General features: G+C 50.0%; 1 protein-coding gene across 1 annotated transcript; it reads right to left on the bottom strand.

The window, feature by feature from the left end:
• Nucleotides 1-2,033: 2,033 nt before the first annotated feature.
• On the bottom strand, nt 2,034-11,758 carry LOC141978225 (caspase-7-like). The gene is made up of 4 exons (XM_074940148.1): nt 11,463-11,758; nt 9,530-9,702; nt 3,465-3,594; nt 2,034-2,278 (listed from the first exon to the last, which is right to left on the bottom strand). The coding sequence occupies exons 1-4, from the start codon at nt 11,659-11,661 to the stop codon at nt 2,034-2,036; spliced, it is 747 nt and encodes a 248-aa protein (XP_074796249.1). The 5' UTR covers nt 11,662-11,758.
• Nucleotides 11,759-17,968: the final 6,210 nt, after the last annotated feature.

Genomic DNA, 17,968 nt, shown 5'->3' with positions numbered 1-17,968 from the left:
TTAATTTATTGCATTCTCCTAGCACTGTGCAAAAGCAGCATTGTCTTGCTGATCCCAACCACCTGCTGACTTGAAAATAAAACCCAGTCCAACAAATTCTCATGATCTAACCCCCACATTCCAGTCTTTCATCCTCTTGGGCTGCTTAACCAAATAATCCTAATTTTTTTTTACCACAAACTCAGTAATGCACTAGAATTTAAACTACATGTAAACCCAGCTGGGGCAGAGCAGGGCTGGGCAGAGTTTACCTTAAACACATTTATCTCTAGTTGCAACAGCATGTACAACAGAACCACCCAAGACAAGATTTGGCAATGAAGGGGCTTTGTTGGATGGCTTACTACACTGACGGTAGTGGGAACGTGCTCTCCTTCCATGTGGATTTTTGATCTGGCGGAGGAATCTTTCCCATAGTGCGGTGCTCCAGCTGGGGGTGTGGGCTCTGGGGTGATGCCAGGGATGAGGGGTTTGGGGCAGGGTGTTGAGGGGGGTGCGGGCTCCAGGAGGGAGTTTGGATGCAGGAGGGGACTCTGGGCTGGGGCAGGGGGTTGGAGTGCAGGAGGAGGTTTGGGATGTGGGATCGCGGCGACGCTTACCAGTGCTCCAGGGAAGCGGCCGCCAGGTCCCTGCACTCCTAGGCGGCTCCATTAAGATGTGCCACTTAAACCAGGCTTGGAGCGTGCACCCTAAAGAGGGATGTATGTACCAACCTGGCCCTTCCTGCTAAACTGAGAGTTCAGACCCTCCTGAGCGTCAGATGGAGGGTGCAATGCACTTGGGTGAAAGTGCCACCTGCTTTTTTATTTGATTTCAGTTTGCACAAGCTGACCCCTGGCTTCCTGCAATAAACGAGGCGCAAACTCACTTTAAACAGGAAATCCTTCCCCTCTTATCAACTCGCTTATCTCCCATGCAAACACAACCATTTGCACTTTGGTCCAGTTTGGCCGTAACTAGCAAAGCTCAGAAAGAGTTGATCAGGTGTTCCATGCTCACAGCAGATGGCAGCTAGCCTAGCAGAGGATACTGCTGATCTGTGTATTGACCACCCAGCTGAGCTGAGGAACTTGTGTGGGGCCCTGGTGACTGAAATGTAAGTCACTGAGGGCCAGACGGTATTCGGAGATACTCATCCAGACCCAACAGGTAGCACTGGGGTTGCACAGGGGCCCTTGGGTTTTGGCACAGATACAACCGATCAGCACACGCTGTAATCTTTGATCCACACACGCAACACCGTTAAGGTTCAGGTGCTCAGCTGAGCCCTGAGCTCCTCCACCCCCTCTGGAATGGGAGTTTTCTTCCCAAAATGCACGTTGGAGAATGGGGAAATGCAGAGTAAAGGTGACACATCACATGCACCGCTGCCTCCCACCCTTAACTCTGCCCCCTCTCGGATGCCAAGAGTTACCGGCATCATCACAGCACCTTACCCAGCCCTTATTATTATTCTTAATATCAGATACTAGATTTCAAAGGAGGCATTCAGCTAGGAGAAGTTTCAGGTGAATCCTGCCTATTCATTTTTTGCCATCTCTGCAAAAAAAAATTAAAGACAGTTGAAAAAATTAAACAGATTGGTGGCTCCTATCTCAGGAATTATTTAACCAAATAAACTCAAATTTACTCCACCTACTCTACCTTGGGCCTGGCCACCAGTTTTCAAACTGCTCTGATTGTGTATGTGGATTTTAGAGGTTGGAAAATTTAGTTGTAAACAGGCTGTTGCAACTTTAACGATTGCGCAGCCACAAGCTGGCCCAGAATCAAGCAGCTGAGTCTCTAGAATACGTGTTAAATAATAGTGCAGTGCTAGTTTTATTATTCATAGAGCACTGGAGAGGTGCATGGCCCTTTATTTGCCCATACAACACAAAAGTCCTTGTCCTGTGGACTTGGTAAGCTGTTGGGACAGAAATGCTGCTGACCCTCACGCGCTCTGTGATTCCCCTTGCAGTGACTGGCCATGTACAACTCTCCTGAAAGAGTTGGAAAACAGCTGGTGGCTCCCTCCGGTGAGATCTGAGTTCTCAGAGGCTGCCGGTCTCCGTGGTTTGGGTGGAGAATGGATAAACCTCTCGCACCATGTTGGTGACGAAGCAGGGCATTTCCTTGTTCCCCTTGTATTGCCCTTTGGCTTCGCAATGAAACGCGACTTTCCAGCTGATGCGGGTCATTAGCCGTGCAAGTTCAAGATGCCTCTCATCTCCTTCCAGAAACTCCAGCAAGGTTTGGAGAAACATAGAGCCCAGTGGATTTAGGAAAGCGCTATAGCCTGAAAATACCAAAGAAAGGATGTTGTCGTCTCTTGTGGGTGTAAATTCCCAGAGTGCTGCTTCATTCACTGTGCTGGTGGCAGGGAGGAGACTGGTTGACCCACTGTTTCCATGGCCCCCTCTACACTACAGAACGGAATCAGGACCCCATCATGCCAGGTGTTGTACAAACACAGAACTGATAGCAGAAACGATTGCCCCTGTTTGCCAGCCATGGTGCGTTGCCCTGGTGCTAGAAGAGAAGCTATCCTGGGGCCTCGGCTCAGGTCTTTCCAGCACCGTGTTGTGGAAACCTGCAGGTTTCAGTTTAAATTAACCTGCATCAAAAAATGTCTTCCTCCTTCCCCTCCAGAGGCCTGCTGAGAGTTGCAGGGCCGGCGTGGGAACAGGGGCAAGCGACTGATTGGGATGAGGGGTGCACTATGCCCGTCTGGCGGAGGAAAGCCTTGGGTTGAGGGAGTGGGAGCCAGGGGTGTGAAGGGAAGGAACAGTCACTCCCTCCTTTTTTCTGTGTCCTCCGCCTCTGTCCCACCCCCCCAAATGCAAGACAAGAGCAAGTTCGTTCCCTTCTCGGCCAGCAGGGGGCAGGGCTGGGCCCTGGGGCAGGGGAAGCAGCCTGGAAAATGTCTGCAGCTAGTGTCATGACTCCCCCATCAAACCGCATATCAGGGCCCCCCTCATTGCACAATCCCCTCCCCCCCCAATGGCCCAGTATTGCACAGTGAGCAGATATCCGTCGATACACCCCTGGGATGATGCGGGGGCACTCTGTGGGCCACGGGCTATGCAAGTCTAGCGGAGATCACCCTGAGCCCATATCCCCGCGGATCCTGGGCTGAGACTTGACTGTTTCCCTACGAGCCTGTGGCTCGCCTTTTCAGCGGGATTCTCCCCACCTTCTCCGCGTTTAACTGAGGAAAGAAGTTCCACATTTCTTTCCCAAAATAGCGTGAAAGGGGGCAGCTGTTGACTCCGGCACCAGAGCTACAGAGTTGAATTGGTGGCTGTTGCTGGAGGCGAGATGGCTCCCTGTGCGGCAGCAGGCCTCCGCGGCCGTTGTCTGAAGGGGATGGCTGGCACGGCACGACAGGCCAGAAGGGCATTAGACCTGAAGGAGCAGAATCACCCCTGGGGTGCCAGCTTCTTCTGGCCTCGGGTCCCGGGGCCATCTCTGCTCTCACTCACCTGGGCTGCAGGCGAACATCACGGCAGTGCTGTCTGGGATGGAGAGGTAGTGCGAGAAGCTGTCTGCTGAGGGCTGGGCGCTGTCCGTCTCCACCCACACACCCGGATCCATCTTATTCCCACGGCAGGCCTGGAAACACAAGCCCCGCAATCAGCCAGCAAAGGGCAGTGCTGGGTGCTGTTCATTCCACTGATACCCCCTCTGGTCTCCTCTGGGGCAGGCCTGAGCCCCCTTTCATCTCCCCTCCCCACAGGCCTGGAGCCCCCCTTCATCTCCCCCTCCCCACAGGCCTGGAATCCCCTTTCATCTCTGCTCCCCCTCCCAACAAGCCTGGCTGGAACCCCCAGCTATCTTCCCCTCCCCACAGGCCCGGAGCCAACCGTTCATCTTCCTCTCCACACAAGCCTGGAGCCCCCAGCCATCTCCCACTCCCCACAGGTCTAGAGGCCCCATCTGTCTCTCCCTTCCCCTCCATGGCTGGCATAGAACCCCACACACTAACCCTTCCTGGCGGCAGTTTGGGGGATCTGAAAAGATCAGCACTCTGGGCAGGGGATAACAAAGGAGACAGCTTGGAAAATGCCACTGCTCCGCCTTCCTTGGAGCAGACCCCTGCCGTGCAGCTGGCCAGGCTCAGTCTTACACTAGGGTAGCCGGTGCTGAACATTTATTACCTGTCTAGATTGCAAGCCCCTTGGGGCAGTGACCAGGTCTCTCCAGGCTCTGTTCTGCACACGCTCAAAAATAGACACCACTGGCTGGATCCTCTCCCTACTTCTGGCCACTCTGTGCCACAAAGTAGCCGGAATCTGCCCTTGATCTGGCAGGTTCATAGTGAGTGAGGTTCAGTCACACGCCATGCCTGTTTGGTGGCCGGTTACAGGGGTACTAGCCCTTTAAGGAGGTTGTGGCTCAGCTGAACCTGTGGCAGGCTTCACCCACCTCCCCAGGTGAAAAGAATGAGCCCAAGGGGCAGATAATGGGAACATGTGACTCAGACCCAGAGGCTAAGTGTAGGGGGATGCTTCAGAGAGCAGGAAGGTTGTGTGAGGTTCTTACAGGGGCTCTGGAAGGGTCTGTCTGCCAGTGAAAAGCAAAGAGCTGGCTGAAGTCTCCTGCAGTATATGTGTGGGGGAATGGATTGCGGAGCCTGGGAGGGTAACTGCAAAGCTCCAGGCACGGTGATCTCCTTTCCCTGTGGAAGAAGGGAAACTGAGGCAGTAGTGGAGTCTGATGCTACATGAGGAGAGCCCTGGGTACATGGCCCCTATGTGACATGTGCGGTGTCTGGGAATGGGTGACGGGGATGGATCACTTGCTGTTCTGTTCATTCCCTCTGGGGAACCTCCCATTGGTCACTGTCTGAAGATGGACCACTGGGCTAGATGGACCTTTGATCTGACCCAGTGTGGCCGTTCTTATGTCTCAATTTGTTATATAGTGGGATGTGTGTCAACATGAGTCCTAATTACCAGCAAGGATGCCGGTCCCAGGTAAGGGGCATCCTAGGGCTGGAAGGAGGCCTGTGGACAGGGGCTTTATGGGGGCGGGGGGGGTTGCATTGCAGCTGTTTTTCTGGTACCTGCCTATCGATAAACAGGACTTTGGCTGCTAGCACTAAAGGCTTACACATGGCTGGCAGAATCTGTGCACTGCATGCATAGCCTGAAATTGCCACCCCCCCCCCCCCCAGTAGGCTCGAAACTCTCTCTGGAGCAGCCTCTATTGTTATTACGCATAAAAGAAGTGGTTATAATACTGTGGTAGTGCCCAGAGGTTCTGAGCAGGTGTTTATTGCGCTAGTTGCTGTACAAACAAATACATCATTGACCAGCTGACTTCCAGTAAACCCCAGCGCAAGAAGCTGGCTCAATGCAAGCGTGAGCAGGCAAGTGATGTGGGTGTGTTAATGACCTTTCAGTTCTGAGCGGGGGACTTAATGGTCTGGCTCGTAGTGAAGGCATTTCTTGTACAACAAAGGATGTATTCAGTTAATCCTCTCAATGGCATGGGCAGGGAGCGGGCGCCTCCCGGGACTGTTCTGCAGCGCAGTCGCTGCAGACAGTCCAGCTCTGACGCGGCCTGCGCTGTTCATTGCGGGGTGAACACATTAGTAACCTGCGTTGCCCGGCTTGTTTCGGGGGGTTGCTGTCAGGCAGGCCTATCGTTTGACCCATGAGGTGGCGTGTGCTGCATCATTTGATTAGGGGTCTAGAGCACATGAGTTATGAGGAGAGGCTGAGGGAGCTGGGATTGTTTAGTCTGCAGAAGAGAAGAATGAGGGGGGATTTGATAGCTGCTTTCAACTACCTGAAAGGGGGTTCCAAAGAGGATGGCTCTAGACTGTTCTCAATGGTAGCAGATGACAGAACGAGAAGTAATGGTCTCAAGTTGCAATGGGGGAGGTTTAGATTGGATATTAGGAAAAACTCTTTCACTAAGAGGGTGGTGAAACACTGGAATGCGTTACCTAGGGAGGTGGTAGAATCTCCTTCCTTAGAGGTTTTTAAGGTCAGGCTTGACAAAGCCCTGGCTGGGATGATTTAACTGGGAATTGGTCCTGCTTCGAGCAGGGGGTTGGACTAGATGACCTTCTGGGGTCCCTTCCAACCCTGATATTCTATGATTTAAAAATGCATGGGAGGGATCCCTCGGCAGGGGGGTAGCTCAGTGGTTTGAGCATTGGCCTGCTAAACCCAGGGTTGTGAGTTCAATCCTTGAGGGGGCCATTTAGGGATCTGGGGCAAAAATTGGGGATTGGCCCTGCTTTGAGCAGGGGGTTGGACTAGATGACCTCCTGAGGTCCCTTCCAACCCTGATATTCTATGATCCTATTAACCAGAGGGCTAGGGAAGTAGCAGATAACACAGGCTACAGCCAGGTGCTATGCAAGCGTCTCCGTTTGTGCTGAATGGTGGACGAACGGCTCCCCCTGCTACTGCATCTCCATCATGCCTTGCAGTCCCCAGCGCTCCCTCGGCTCGGACCGCCAGCGCCCCTTGCTCCTCCAGGCCTGGGTGTCTCTCCAGCTGAGATGGCCAGTCACGCAGAACAGTGCAGTGACTCGGGGCCATGGCTGTTGGCCACCATGACGATTCTCTCTTGTGTCTTGGGGTGGGATCTGAACCCGGGATGGGGTTCCTTGGCCCACTCTGCCCCCTCTCAGCAGTTAGTTCCTGATGCCCCACAAGTCCTCTTATTACGGGAACCCTCTGGGAGGTGATTATTTCTCCCCGTGTTTTGGGGAGAGAAAACATCGTACACTAAATGCTGCACCTGTAGTACTCTGTCTCTGAGCTCACTGGCCTGTGCTAGCTAAGCAAGGTTCCCTCAGGCTAATCTGAGGATGGGAGACCTTCCCCCCCCTTCCAAAAAGCCACCCCCAGAGTCCTGTTAGGAGTGGCATTGGTGATGCCCTAAAGTGGAGCTCTTCTCAGATATTACTGAACTGATGCGACTGACTGGCGCTAGAGGGGGCTGGAGCTGTCTCAGAGCATGGCTTTCTGTCTTGAAACACTGAGTTCATGAAAGATCCCATGACATGTTTTCGAAGAGTTGGCACATTAGCCCTTAGGCCCTGGACCAATTCCAATGGGTTAATTACTTTCAGCCTCTGTAAACATCCCCTTTGGCTTAGCAGGTAAACAGAAAGCATCGCCTCTTTCCAAGTGGAAAAGCCCAGCAATCTCCCTGAATAATGCAATGTTCTGCAGGAGACTCTTCCAACCATAGCCAAGTCCCCAACTCCTAGGCAAACAGACTGCAGACCATGGAGTCTATGCAGAGCAGGGAGACCGCCTGCTAGCACTAAGGGACTAATGGACCAAGCCTGTGGGTGAGATTTTCTAAGCCACCTGAGTCCCATTTTCAAAACTGATGTTGTCACAGGTTGCCCTGGGATGGTCATTTCTGAACATGGGACTTGCACTGAAGAGCCTCTTGGACACTATTGAAAACTTTGCCTGACCCCTCTGCTTGTACTGCTGCTTTCAGCACAGTACCCGCTGTGATTCAACTGGAGTAGATGCCACAGCTCTACGCTCCCATTGTTCCTCTCCAACAGGACCCAAAGAGGGTGAGGGGTCGGGGGGAGCCCATCCCACCAGGATCCATCCCTTCATCAATATCTACAGGAGCCCAGGTGGAGACACCTTCTGCTAACGGTATGCCAGTGACACCTGGCTGCTTATCTCCTTGTTCACAGATGCTCCAGGAAGCTAGAATGCCTGTAGATCAGCACCAGCATGAAGAATTCCTGGCTCCAGGTGAACTCAGGTAAGATGGAGAAGATGCTGTCAGAAGGGTAGGGAAGGCTTTAGGGAATTAGCTAAGACTCTGTCCTACATTTCCACTAAAGCCATCCATTGGCCATTCATGAGGCCTCAGGGAGCTGTTTGATTGCTCACTAAGTCTAGTTAGTAAGGTAGCATCACTGGAAAAGATACCACCTTCATTCCCTAGGTTACTAGGACACCCCACCCCTTCCACCATGATGAGGCAGTGGCCATGATAACCCACGTGTTTGTTGGCTGGATTGTGTAACTTGCTATGGGGTGTAGGAAGAGAAACCAGTGACATGGGTATATTCTTAATGCATGATTTTTGGTCATGCTACAGCCACCAGTCCTTGAACAGCAGTGGTTGCAAACAGCATGTAGAATGGGATCTCAGCCCAAACACCCAATACCAATTTCCCAGGGAGCTGAGGCCTATATGAGGCAAAGACTGTGTAAGCCTTTAGCCATTAAGCAGAGAACTGAGACTTGTGATGCTATCACATATGCCACAAAATATCTGTGAGCTGTAGAGCACTTTGGGTCATCCTGGAGCTGGTGGTAAACTGGCAAGATTGAGGCAAAGTGATCCGTTAGCCTTGGTCTCAAATGTTCAGTCCCCAGATTCACTCCAGAGCTACAGGAACTCCTCGGTGCAATGTAAGCCCCTCTCTTTGTTAGTGAGACCTTGATGAATGACTCTGTCATTCATGGGGTGTAACCATTCGCTGAATTGTTTGGATGAATCATGCGGTGGTCTGTCGCTATTTGTACTGGGTGGCTGTTCCCATGGCATGGACAACTGACACATGATAACACAAGAAAATAATGAAGAACGGGCAATGCACTGCACACTTTCGGGAGCTGATTTTCAGCATCGTCCTGCGTAATATCTGTGAACCTTGCAATGCCATAAACACTTGCACAGATGGCTGCTTATTGGAATACGTGTGGCTGTCTAATGATCCGACCCTCCCTATCAGAGCTGAACTTGATACTTTTGGTTGTGTAAATGTTTGTCAGTTGGGCACATTGCTCTTCCACCAGCTCCAATCTGCCTCTCTAGCACAGCTGTAAAAGAGCACAATTGCAGCTCGAGCCGACGTACCTGAGCACGTAAACCCGGTACTGATCGGATCGTACCAAACGGATTACCGTACCAGTGACTTAGTATAAGGCTAGGCAAGCTTAACAGAAATCCATCAAAAACCACCATCTGAGGACCTGCTATGTCTGGAGGAATCAGCTTCACTAATTATTCATTGTTGTGAGTAAAAAGTGCCCAGTAAGTGGGTTTTATTTCTCCAAAGCTTCCCATGCTTCCCCCCCACCCCATACATTCCATGCCCCCCAGTATGAGAACCTCTGGTCTAGAGAAGGTTGGGAGCTTCAGTTCTCCCTGTCTGTAATAGGACAAGGGGACATTCAATGAACTCAAAAGGTGAGAAACTCAAACCTGAGAAAAGGAAACAGTACTTTAAACAGCATGTGATTAGCCCGTAGAACTCCCATGATGTCACTGAGGCCAAGAACTTGGTGAGATTCAGAAAAGGACTGGACATTCAAATGGCTAACAAGAATATCCAGAGTTGTTCTAAGTAATAAGTTCTGGAAGGGATATTAAACCTCAGGCTTAAGGGCTTAAACCAGGCTGAGACCTAATGTGGAGGTCCCACATCTGCTGTTGTGGGGCTCTTACACCTCCCTCTGAAGCATTGGTGCTGGTCGCTGCCAGAATACTGGGCTCGATGAACCTCGGGTCTGATCCTGTTTGGTGGTTCCCATGTTACCTGTATGAAGAAGATCTTGGGCTTTCCAGCTAGCACTGGGCACCTTTGTGGTGATAACATCTGGAAAATCCTTGTCAGCTTGACCAGCTCTCCCCTGCAGTCGTATATGGCCCCCTCCTCACCGTGGCTGGACAGAATGCTGACAAAGCAATCACCATGCTCCTCCCGGCTCTCTGTAAAGACACATTAGCGCAGCAGCTCCTTAGAGTAGCCTGATTTCTGGCTGGTACCCACTAGGAGAAAGGATGGGCCCATTGTCTGGGACATAGGGGAGGGATAGCTCAGTGGTTTGAGCATTGGCCTGCTAAACCCAGGGTTGTGAGTTCAATCCTTGAGGGGGCCATTTAGGGATCAGGGAAAAAAGCGGGGATTGGTCCTGCTTTGAGCAGGGGGTTGGACTAGATGACCTCCGGAGGTCCCTTCCAACCCTGATATTCTATGATAGAGGAGCTGGGGTCAATTCCCTGCCCCAGACTCACTGTGTGACCCTGGACCTCAGTTTCCCTAAGTGTTTTGCCCAGAGAGATCTGTAAAAATGGGAAGAATTCCCCCCTGCCTCATGGGGGTGTTGTGGGAATAAATACACTCGCTGGGGTCCTCTTTTAGGGTCTGTGTATGCCCCACCCCTTCCATGAGCACCTCAGTCCTCTACAGCAGTGGAACCCATCACTCAGACCTCTGATGGTAAAGGGCTCTTTAACCTAGCATACAAAGGCCAGGCAAGATCCAGTCGTTGTTCCCTGAAGTTGGATAAACTCAGAGAGGAGATAAGTCGTCCCTGTGGCCCAGCACCCTCACTGTTAACGTGTTATCTAGGGACGTGGTGGGTTCTCCATCACGTGGAGTCTCTCAATCAAGATTGGGCATCTTTTTCTAAAAGATCTGCCCCAGCGCCACCTCGAGTGATGGGGCCTGACGCAGGAATCCCGGGGGGAGACTCTGGGGCTGGCAGGAGGTCCAGGCACCTTTTCAGCCTGGAGGAAGGGTGTGCCCGAGGCAGGAACAGGCAGTAGCTGTAATGCACTGAGCTCAGGTTCTCCCCAGATGGCATTTAATGATCCCTTAGGGACCAGAGCAGCTGGCACAAGCTAGAGCAGCCTCAAGACTGCTCTAAGCTGGGCTGGGGCAGAGAATCAGGGAGCTGTACCCTGTTGGTTCTTAGTATATCTGGTTCTTCCTCTCTCTTGGGCTGTATGAGGAGGGGAGCCGTCCTCAGCAAGGAGCTCCCTTCAGTGCAGACGGAACCAGCCGTGCTCCTTTCTGCTATCCCTGGGATTGTGCAGCCTGGCAGGGAAGCGGGCATTGCAACAGCCAGAACGAGTCTGTTCCCTCCTGTGATGCAGCAGGTTGCCAGCTGGGCAGGGACAGCTGTTCCCTGCGGCCCCACCAGGAGGTAATTGAGGCGACAGAGCCTCCTACCTGTGACAATGGTGCTGACTCAAATCCTCCTGTGTGGACTCGCTAAGAGCTCGTTTTCCACCCGAACTCAACATTTTCCCCTGAGGCCGGTCACCCCCGAGGGACGCAGTTTACAACCTCACATGCTACAGGCTGGTCGCCCCAGGGGTAGGTGATCCTCATGGCCCTTTCTGGCCATGAGGTTTAGGATTCCCCCCCTCTCGTTCTTTGGTTGCTCTCCTGTTCCCCGAGACGCCCATCTCAGTCACATCTCTCCTGAGAGCAGGACCAAGCAAGGGAGGGGATTATAAATATACCCTCCCTAGGGGACTGGGGGTTGTGAGTGGCATGTGCTGCCTGGGATATGCCAGCCCAAGGGGTGTGTGTCTGTGTGTGTGTGGAGGAATAGACAATCACAACTGTACACAATTGATGTTCCAAACGGCAACAAATATAATGCAAGCCCCACCCATCCATCCACTGGTCCCAACACGCAGCTTCGCACACTGCCAGGAGCAAAGCAGGGGACACGTACCTTGCTCGTAGATCTCCTCTATTTCCTTGGCTGTCTGGTCATAGTGCAACTTCACTGCATAGTTGAGTTTGGATAATGCTTTAAACAGCTTGTCTGCTTCTCTCTTGGCCCCTTTCCTGGGTAACAGCGACTCAGCCCTGCTGTGGAACTCATAATTGACAATGATGACAGCCCTGTTCTTCCTCTGCTGCACGGACATGCTATGAAATCCCTTTGGCAGCGCTCAGGTGAGGCTGGCTGGCGGCACCTAATGCTTCAGCAGGAGTGATCTCGGTTTCCTCTACCTGCGATATCTGTCTTCTCGCTCAGTGAGGGTGGAGTATTCCTAGAAAAGCATATCCTGCTTCACGGGGTGACTCAGTGCCAACACAGCTGTCCTACCCGCTCCGCTCCCAACCCTGCAGAGCTCATGTAATGTGCAAAACAAGGCCAGACTAAGGCATAGATGGGGCTGTAGACCTAGCTCCAACTCCTGGAGTCAGGGGATGACATCAGTCTTATTAGCTTTTTACTTAAATAAAAGGTAAGTTCCTAGCCCTTGGCGTGGTCAGGCTTTTCCTCTGCAATGTGTAGCAAGTGCATCTAAAGCAGGAAAGTCTGCCTGAGTCTGCAGCCAGCCTCAGGCAAGCTCAGTGTGGCTGAAACACCTCATGTTCTTAATGGGGTGTTGGCACCAAGTCTCGATACTAGGGCAGGGGGTGGCCCTTGGGTCAGAGAGGTGCCTTTTGCTCGTCCTATGGAAAGCTGTCTAAATTTGGCCACGATCTAATCCTCTTATCGAGGACTCGAACCCCAGACGGCACGGTTCGTTGTCTGACCGGAGAGAGACAGGCAACACCAGCAAGGTCCGAACACAAAGCTCTTTATTGAAGAGTGCACACAACAATAGAGAGCAGCCCATCTCCAAAGAGAACCAGCAGCCTCTAAGTAAAACTAATAGGTTTTTATAAACAGTTCCGTCGCATCACAAATTTATTCATAAAACAGCCCACCCCTCCCCTATATTAGTTAAAATCCTCTTTCTCTATATGCATGCACATCTACCCCCCTTATTGTAGATAACTTTTAGCAAATCATAGTGCTTCACTAACTTTCTTATCGGTATGGGTGTCAACCAGGAGACGAGGAGTTAAAACAGACATAACACAAAAGCAGGGAGTGGAAAGCAGCGCCTCTGTATCTCAAGGACTGTTCCCAGCACATCTGGTACAGGAATGCAGGCCTCCCCTTTTTTCTCACTCTCTGTAACTTAAACAAATATTCCTTCATTCTACTTTCAGAGACTTTCCCAGCAGCCTCTCTTAGCCTGACTTTGGTTCGGTTGGCATAACTGCCTCCTGTTTAGCTTTTCTCACCTAACAGTCCCCCCTTTGTCCCGAGAGTGCCATAGGGGAACTCTTGGGACATACTGGTCTCTGTGTGGAGTGACTTAAAAATATTCACTGGTTGGTAGGGCACAGCTTGGTACCCATCTAACAGCCACATCTTAACATAACATACAAAACTATTAGGCCACAAACAATAACAACGGCACTGCGAAGCAAGTTATGTAACCAGCCACCTATATCTGGAACCCAATTGAACAAATTGCTCCACCATGTGTTGACTCGCTCTCCTTCATGGTCTTTTGCAACTTGCATAAGGTGGTTTGCTCTTTCCCAGGTGGCGCTATAAACGTCCGGAACATATACACAGCATTCTTGCCCAATTAACGTACATGTTTCTCCCTGAGAGGCCAGCAAAATATCTAATGCCAAGCGGTTTTGGAGAACCATCTGCCTTAGTTTTTTTTTTTGTTTGGTTGCCAAATCTACTAAGGCATCGTCAGTGGTATTCGCCATCATCTCCAACACTCCCTGAAGTCTCGTGACTCCTTCCCCACTACGCCAGGGGCACCTCCACAGGCGAAGACAAATCCTGCGCAAGCACCCGTCCAATCATTTAGGGCACGCCAAGTAAGGGGGCGAGAGTCATTTACGTCTTCCTCAGCCCTCCTTACATTCCTAATTCTTCCTTTAGGGAGACGTGTGCGATATACTACAGGTGGTTCTAACCAAGCCAAGTAGCAGGATCCACTCCAGGAAGGAGGGAGGGCTAGGTATGCTTTGTTACCACACACCCAGTATATTCCAAAAAAGGTAGGAGTGACTTTGGACCAGGTATTATTAATACGTTCGTACCATCCAGTCCAAGATGGGAGGAGGGAGAATTTAGCCGCGGAGGCATTAGAGGAACATAAACACATAGTATGAGTTGGCACGTTATACCCAAGCGTGCAATTTATAATGTAATGATCAATCAACTTATGATCTTTGTACAAAAAACGTTTTTCCCCATGCAGACTGCACTTGTTACCTGAGAATTTATACCACGCGGAGGTGCAAGAGGTTGCCCCATCCGGGAGAGAGAGAGATTAGGACCTCTTTTACTCCCAAAATGAGTGCCATTAAAGTAGGCTGTGCACTCACTATTATCCAAAGCTATTTTCCCTTCTCTTAAGAGGCACCATTGACCAACTCGTTTCCAAGCTATTAGATACCTGCTTTCAGAGATGCCGGTATCAGCCCAGGTAATATTTAAATTGCCTGTAGAATCCTTCCAGGATGGGGTCCAGGTCATATTTATTGCACTAAAGGGAATAGGAACCATGGGAAGACCTTTTTGGCTATCTGCTGGTATTAATGAGCACACCCAGCATGAAGTGTTTTGTAGGGCAGGCATACAAGATTTCATTTCACGGGCAAGACGTATAAATGTGTTAGAACTGTGTGATTCTATAGTCTCAACTCCCCGTACCACCAGAAAACAAAGATAACAAATACTTAAACACATTAAAAACACAAGAACCCAGCTTAGAGAACGGGGCCATCTTTCCCTGAGAGGACACCACCAACTCAAGGTTTTTTTAGCTGCAGCTGGAGCTTCAGGTCGCCCAAAGGGGTAGCAGTCCATTTGTCTTGAGCACAGATGTCGTCTGCTTCTGATTCACCCGGTTCACGGTGGGGAGAACGTGCATAGCTCCCTTGAAGTCCGACGCCGTCTGCTTCTGGGGAACCTTTCTCCAGGTCAGGTTCCCTAGCGGTGCTCCTCTTGACTCTGGTATGATGGATCCAGGTGGTATGATGGATCCTTCACTCGGATAGCGGTAGGGCTCACCAGAAGGGTTTCAAAGGGTCCCAGCCACTGTGGTTGAAGCAGAGTCTTCTTATATGCTTTTACCCACACAGGATCACCTGGTAAAAAAGAATGAACAGCTTCCCACAAAGGTAAGGACTGGGAGTGTGCAGAGTATTGTTGCAATGTCACAAGATGTCTCTGCAATTCTTTTGCATAAGTCTCTGTGGCTTTGGTCATATCAGTATCATTGGGAACTGATATCAAAGGAGTGAAAGTTGGGGGTATATGTCCAGACAGGATTTTATAAGGTGCCAGTTTAGTTCTGGCACTCGGAGTTGTTTGAATGGTGTAGAGAGCTAGAGGAAGGACTTTAGTCCATCTCATATTGAGTTCCCAGCATAATTTTGTCAAAAGATATTTTTTAGAGTTCCGTTCATCCGCTCCACCTGGCCTGAACTCTGAGGATGCCAGGGAGCGTGAAAAGCCCATTTTGTTCCTACCGCATTGGTCAGTTCGTTATAAATCTTTGCGGTAAAATGAGTACCTTGGTCTGAGTCAATTATTTCAGGGGGGCCAAATCTTGGTATAATTTCGTTAAGTAATACCTTACATACAGCAGTTGCAGTCGCTCGAGCGGTGGGATAAGCTTCCACCCATCCAGTGAGCTGGTCTATTATGACTAATAAATGCCGCTTTCTTTCAGAGGGAGGTAAATCAGTAAAATCAATCTATACATGCTGCATAGGCCTGTGAGCCCACCTGCGCCCCCCAGGTGGTGCTTGCTTATTTACACCCCTTGGGTTACACTGCTGTGTAGCCAGAAGGATCCCATGTATAATATGGGGAGTGGGTTAACCTTTCATGTCCTTGCTTCCAAAGACCGTTGGTGTGTGAATTTTAACAACAATTTTTTTCAATTAAAAGATCTGGCCAATGAAATTTATTTTTCTTTCTTAAGCAAGTGTATTAAACTTTAGTATATCACATTTTCCTGATTTTATCCAAACACTTTGTATTCCAAGTTGAATAAAACAAGTATCTGCATTTTAATTTAACCCTTCTATTTAGTTTTAAACTAAACTGTCCTATGAAAAATTAAACACAGCAATTCTGGCCACAAGACAAACACTACAAGACAGGACATAGAACACAGAACATAATTCCTATTGTGCCAGTAAATTCATGAGATGTTGAATTGCTTTTCAGCTGGCATCAGTTTTCTCTAATTTTCCGAAAGACAAAAAGAACATAGATCTACCCCTTCTGGGCAGTCAGTCATTGCTTAAAATATCTCCTTTTTATACAAATACCCTCCTTAATGGCAGGCAAAACAGAGGAATTACCCATATGTTCTTGTATTTGTTTCATAGGCAGCCCAGGTTTCAGTGGCTTTTACCTTATCAGTTAGAAGAAAAGGAGTACTTGTGGCACCTTAGAGACTAACCAATTTATTTGAGCATAAGCTTTCGTGAGCTACAGCTCACTTCATCGGATGCGCTCAAATAAGTTGGTTAGTCTCTAAGGTGCCACAAGTACTCCTTTTCTTTTTGCGAATACAGACTAACACGGCTGTTACTCTGAAACTTATCAGTTAGGTAATTTACATTAAAACAAATGCTTTTCAGCTTGCTTTTGGATCCACAACTTAAAGATTTTTACTTTTAAAAGGGCACAATAAACTTTACCAGACTTTTGATTGCCTTTTACTTTTAACTCCTGTTTTCACAACACGCAACTCTAAAAAGGAAAACACCAAAACAGGAAAACAGAGTCCTCGACACTCTGAATGTAGACGTTTGCATGTGCTCAGAGCCTTAGAGGAGGCTCAACCTTGGAAGCTAAATTTCCCACAGAGAGAGAGACTCCTCCTAGAGGGAGAACCATCAGGGCTCCAGGGGCTGAGCCGGACTTTCCCCACCGTTGCTGCTCCTGGCTGCGGAGGCGTGAGAGCGAGGACATTGTTCACGTGCTGTCAATGCTCCTGCTGGTTGCTTCCTCCTTCTCTGCCCCTCTCCTCTCTGCTTTCAAGGGGGGTACAGGTGCAGAGGACAGGGTATGGAAGGGATAGTCGCAGTGGTGATGGAGGCAGGAGCGGTGGTGATAGGGACAGAAGGGGATGGGGTTGTAGGAGTATGAAAGGAGCTGGCTGAAGGGGGGACGGGGGGGGGGGGGAAGATGGATCTTTAATCACGTGAACTCTCCCTTCCCGAATATAAACGAGAACAAGATTTCTGAGTCAACTCTCCGCTGCTGTTTAGCAAATAGCTGTGAAACCCACTGGCAACGTGCGTGTCCGTGCCCCTTTTGTGGTGATCCGCGTAAGAGAAAAGCCTACTATTGCTACCGTTCCATTTGCTCAAGTGGTAGAAGTCTGTGCTGCGGATCTAAAGGTCCCACCCTTGCTGATGATCCATGGGGGATCAATATGGTTGCAAGTGCTGGAGCGTCTATCGTTTCAGATTTACAGTCCTGTCACCTGAATGAGGCGGGGGAGGGTGTGGAACAGGATGTGATTGTGTAATTACAGGCCTTATCATAACGCATATGCACTAGGCTGCATGCCTGCAGCCTTCTGGTAAGGTAGTTGCTCTTAGGGACAGATCTTTGCTGGCAGCTCAGCCCCCTCACCCCTGAGCTCCCTCAGAACTCCGGAGCGTATAGAGCAGGACAGGGGCCTGGCCTGTGGCTTGCCTCCGCTATACAAATAATGAACCGGGCCTGGTAACTTATTGTGCCAGCACCACCTCATCTGAGCCCTTTGTCTTTAACCACACCTTGGCTTCATTACTAGGAAAGAGCAGGTCTGGGGTAGGTATTCCCCGAACAGCCGCAGTGATGCAAAGAAATCATTTAGCTTCTCAGCAATGTCCTTATCTTCCTTCCTTGCTCTATTTAAACCCTGTGATCCAGCTGGCTCAGAAATTCTTTCACAGGCTTCCTGCTTCGGATGCACTTAAATAATATCATTTGACTCCTTAAACAAATAAGCTAAAGGACCCTGCTGCAACTTTGTGTAGACACCTGAAAAGAAACTGTTAAATCAATGCAAAACCCTGTGCAGGCACTTACTGAGTTAAGCTAAATCAGGTTTTAAAATTTTGAATGAGGGAATCTACTTTAGCTAAAGTGAGCATTAAGTCAAATGGGGTAGGGGAGCATCCACATGGCATTTTGCTCCAGTTTAACTGAACCAATGCAGTTCTGATGTAGACAAAACCTTAGTCTCTCTCTACCCCTTCTGTTCTCTGGTGGCAGGATCCAACCAGTTCTGACACCATGGTGAGTTGTGATGCATGCAGGGAGCAGAGACAGGCCAGAGCAGGAGGCATAGAGGTAAGGGCTTTATGAGTAACAAACCCTGGCGTGACCCAGAAGGGGCATAAGAACGG

Source organism: Natator depressus, chromosome 26, assembly GCF_965152275.1.
Source record: "Natator depressus isolate rNatDep1 chromosome 26, rNatDep2.hap1, whole genome shotgun sequence".
Lineage (NCBI taxonomy): Eukaryota > Metazoa > Chordata > Testudines > Cheloniidae > Natator > Natator depressus.
The sequence above is the reverse complement of the archived record's forward strand: the minus strand, read 5'-3'. Positions and strand labels throughout refer to the sequence as shown.